General features: G+C 43.7%; 2 protein-coding genes across 8 annotated transcripts in view; both read left to right on the top strand.

Annotated features, from left to right (window-relative positions):
* Positions 1 to 177: 177 nt before the first annotated feature.
* LOC115852572 (small ribosomal subunit protein uS12-like) lies at positions 178 to 1,419 on the top strand. The gene is made up of 2 exons (XM_060306179.1): positions 178 to 182; positions 614 to 1,419. Exons 1-2 carry the CDS (start codon positions 178 to 180, stop codon positions 1,068 to 1,070), a joined length of 462 nt encoding a protein of 153 aa, XP_060162162.1. The 3' UTR covers positions 1,071 to 1,419.
* The window catches only part of XRCC6 (X-ray repair cross complementing 6), a 33,199-nt gene continuing 29,251 nt past the window's right edge, over positions 182 to 4,129 (top strand). For 4 of the 7 annotated variants that reach the window (XR_009565384.2, XM_060305748.2, XM_060305749.2 and 1 more), the window contains exons 1-3: positions 182 to 273; positions 1,429 to 1,515; positions 4,004 to 4,116. Coding sequence is in view for 6 of the 7 variants with exons in the window: in XM_060305748.2 (XP_060161731.1) it covers positions 1,437 to 1,515; positions 4,004 to 4,116 (192 nt within the window). In the remaining variant the exon portion in view is untranslated. Of the gene's footprint in view, positions 274 to 635; positions 772 to 1,428; positions 1,516 to 4,003; positions 4,117 to 4,129 lie in introns of those variants that run through there. The other 3 variants (XM_030855800.2, XM_060305750.1, XM_030855803.2) reach the window with 3 other exon arrangements.

The raw sequence follows: 4,129 nt of genomic DNA, 5'->3' as shown, positions 1-4,129 counted from the left end.
GACGCGGGCGGGGACGCATTCTCGCGCATGTGCGTACCGTCCTGACGGGCGGCGAGGGGCGGGTTTTCCCAGGGGGCGGGGCTTCGCGGACGGGGTGGTGTTAGTTCGGGACGTGTGTGGAAAGCGCCTGCGAGAGTGGGCGTGTCACCTGGACGCGAAAGGCGCGCGCTATGCGTGATGACGTAAGGGGCGTTGATTGGGAGCGGGAACAGGAGCCTGCGCGTGTGCGGCGCCCCGCCTTCTGCCCAAATTGATCTCTTCATTACGCTCAAGGTAGGTAGGAATGGGGCTGAGTTTTGTGTTTGTTGCTCTCTGCCAGGGCTGGCTTCATTTTGCTTTGCCCACTCAGCCTTGCGCGTCCCCGTAGCCTCATCGTGGGGCAGCGTCAGCCAGAAGTGTGCGGACCCGAGGGGTGGAGACGGCCTCTGATCCCTGTTCCTTCCTCCGAGGGGAGGCGCACCCGGCCTTGGAGGCCCGCCTGCGTTTGAGACCCCACTGGGCATAGCTGGCTGAGGAGTTGGGGGAGATTTGGGGGCGGGATGAGGACAAGTGGGTCTGCTAAAGGACGCAGTACACTGGACCGGGAATCTCTCAAATCCAGATGATGCCGGAGCTCTTTCGCTCAGGCCCGTGGCGCAGGCAGGCTTGGCAAGTGTCGCGGTCTTCGTACTGCCAGGAAGCTCCGTAGCCGCCGACGAGACCAGGAGTGGCATGATAAACAGTACAAAAGAGCCCATTTGGGTACAGCCCTGAAGGCCAACCCTTTTGGAGGTGATTCTCATGCCAAGGGAATTGTGCTTGAAAAAGTAGGGGCCAAACAGCCAAATTCTGCCATCAGGAAGTGTGTCAGGGTTCAGCTAATCAAGAATGGCAAAAAAATCACACCCTTTGTACACAATGATGGTTGTTTGAATTTTATTGAGGAAAATGATGAAGTTCTGGTTTCTGGATTTGGTCGCAAAGGTCATGCTGTTGGTGACATTCCTGGAGTCTGCTTTAAGGTTGTCAGAGTAGCCAGTGTCACTCTTTTGGCCTTATACAAAGGCAAGAAGGAAAGACCAAGATCATAAGTTTTGATGATGAAAGCACGATAGTAATAAATTTTCATATGCCAGATGATGCTGGAGGCGGGACTGGACCTCCAGGTCAGGCTGCCCCAGCACACCCGTCAGAGAGGTCATTACGGGCCACCGGCCCTGAATTGTCCTTAAGGGATAGCTAAGGTGAGACTATTTCAGGAATGATCCCCATGCCCTTTTACCTTGCATCTCAATTACCAAGCTCTCCAGGCAGCAGGATCCAGCATCCACGTTCCTCAGCAGTAACATGTAGCTTTTAGGACAGACCTCAAAGAAGCCTAGGGGTCGATAACTTTTAGGTTTAAATTTGGTTGTTACTGATCTCCACTTTCTTTCATCTTGTGAGCAGTAACCAACATGTCAGGGTGGGAGTCTTATTACAAAAATCAGGGTGATGAGGAAGAAGAAGATCAAGAGGAGGGCCTTGAAGAAGGTGGTAAGTGACTTTCATTAACATGTACCCTTGTGTGTGTGGAAGAAAGACTTTCCCTACTTGTCTCTGCTGGGTGATCTTTGCTGTCTTGTGGTCCATGCTTCTCTCCCCAGAGAATCTCCAATACTTTTCTCCCTTTGAACTTTGCAGAGCTACCCTAGGCTCTTTTATTCAGGTCCTACTCTAGTTTATGGAACATTCCTAGCCTTAAACTTTTGCTGGACACTGGTAGATTGATCTCCAATAAATGACCCTGAACATTGGTATCCTGTGTCACCTTAGGTGACTCAGGTAAGACCCTTCCTCACCCAGGAAAGTAGTTTTCCTCATTCTTGGACCTCAGTGTAAAAATGCTTTCACCCTTCAATAACTGCAGCAATCAAAGAGTATACATTAGCAACACAGTTACAAGAGTCATTCCCTCACCTAGCCTGCAGGTTTGGGAGTATATGTTCAGACAACACAGTAACACATAGGACAAAGGAAGAGAAATAAGGAGTGCCTGTACTCTACATACTGGTTAATTTAAGTCCTGGGTAGAAATTTTTAAAGTATTTTTATTTTTTAAAAGTAGGAAAAATATATTTTTTATATATTTTATATATTTTTTATATTTATTTTTTTATAAAAAATATTTTTTATTTATATAAAAAATAAAACAATTCAGTAATGTATGTAATCTACCACCCTAACACAACCACTACTAGCATTTTGTCATTTTGCATATTTCCTTCATATGTCTTTCTTTATATTTTGTAACTATATATAGTTTGTTTTTGTCTGATTTTTTATATGGTTGTAATCATAGTGCATATATTTTTTTCATTTTAATTTACATTTTCAAAATTTACATCTTCAAAAAGAATTTTAAACATATATACATAGTTTTGTGTTCTGCCTTTTTTTCTTACTGTTTTATAGATATATCTTTCCATGTAACTGCAAATATAGCCTCTATAAATCATTTTAAATATGCTATAATTCATTCTACCTTTTGTTGGACATTTTAGTTTTCAGTTTCTTTAATAAACAACATTGTGGAAATTTTTGCATAGGGTTTTTCCATATTTTATTTTCTTAAGATAGATTCCTAAGAAGTAGAGTTCACTGGCTCAAGGTAGAATTTTTGTTTAAGGCCCTTGACACGTATTGCTGTATTGCTTCAGAAAAGATGGGTAATTAAATTTACTGCATTAGGAAGCAGCATTGTCAAAAAGGGAGACAACCAGACATTATATGCCATTTTATGAAAAACTCAACATCACCTATAATGTAATCATGCCAGAAAAAAAAAACCAAAACCCAAATCCAATGAAGCCTCTCTAGGTCCTTAGTAGAAAAGACAGAGGACTATGTTAATCTACACCAAAAGAATGCAGTCAGCAAAATCCAGAAGGTGGAAAACTATATGACATAATATCCAGGTTTTTCAGCAAATAAATTATGAGACAAAAGACAGAGGGGGTATCTACAGATTATAAGAGGCTTTAAAAACTTTTGTTTTTTTTAAAGTCAAAACCAGTGTTTAGGAATGTTGGCTTGGATGATTATAAAGGAAAAAATTAAGTGATTACCAAAAGTCAGGATGGTGATTACTCTTGGGAGGAAGGTGGGTGTTAAAATTGGGAGGCGACCTGGAGAGGGCTTCTGGGGTGACTGGCAAGATTCAATTGCCTGATGTGCATGGTGGTTTTAAGGATGTTCACTTTTTTTCTTGTTTTTTTGGCTGCATTGCGCAGCTTGTGGCTTGCGGGATCTTAGTTCCCTGACCAGCAATTGAACCCGCGCCCTTAGCAGTGAAAGCATGGAGTCCTAACCACTGGCCCACCAAGAAATTCCCTAAGGGTGTTCACCTTAGGGAATTCCTCAGCTTATAATTTTGCTTAATGGGCTTTTCTCTATTTGTTTTATTTTATTTTATTTTAATTCTATTTCTTAGAAGTTTTGGGTTTTTTTTTTTTTGACATGCTTATGACGGATGATTTAATTAATTAATTTGGTTGTCCCGGGTCTTAGTTACGGCAGGCAGACTCCTTTTTTTTTTTTTTTTTTTCCCGCGTTACGTGGGCCTCTCACCGTTGTGGCCTCTCCCGTTGTGGAGCACAGGCTCCAGACGCGCAGGCTCAGTGGCCATGGCTCATGGGCCCAGTTGCTTCGCGGCATGTGGGATCTTCCCGGACCCGGGCACGAACCCGTGTCCCCTGCATCGGCAGGCGGACTCTCAACCACTGCGCCACCAGGGAAGCCCTGGCAGGCCGACTCCTTAGTTGCAGTTCAGCAGCTCCTTAGTTGTGGCATGGGAACTCTTGGTTGCGGCATGCATGTGATATCTAGCTCCCTGACCAGAGGTCAAACCCTAGCCCCCTGCATTGGGAGTGCAAGTCTTAACCACTGCACCAGCAGGGAAGTCCCTCTGTTTGTTTTATATGAATAATAAACATGATAAATACAAAACAAGGGCAAACATTTCCTTCTATTTTTTTCCCCATAGGAGATTATAAATATTCAGGAAGAGATAGTTTGATTTTTTTGATTGATGCTTCTGAGGCCATGTTTGAAACTCAGGATGAAGATGAGTTGACTCCTTTTGACATGAGCATCCAGGTAAGACTACCTT

The sequence above is a fragment of the Globicephala melas genome, chromosome 10, assembly GCF_963455315.2.
Source record: "Globicephala melas chromosome 10, mGloMel1.2, whole genome shotgun sequence".
In the NCBI taxonomy this organism is placed as follows: domain Eukaryota; kingdom Metazoa; phylum Chordata; class Mammalia; order Artiodactyla; family Delphinidae; genus Globicephala; species Globicephala melas.
Note: the sequence above shows the minus strand (reverse complement) of the source record. Positions and strands in the feature narration are given on the sequence as shown.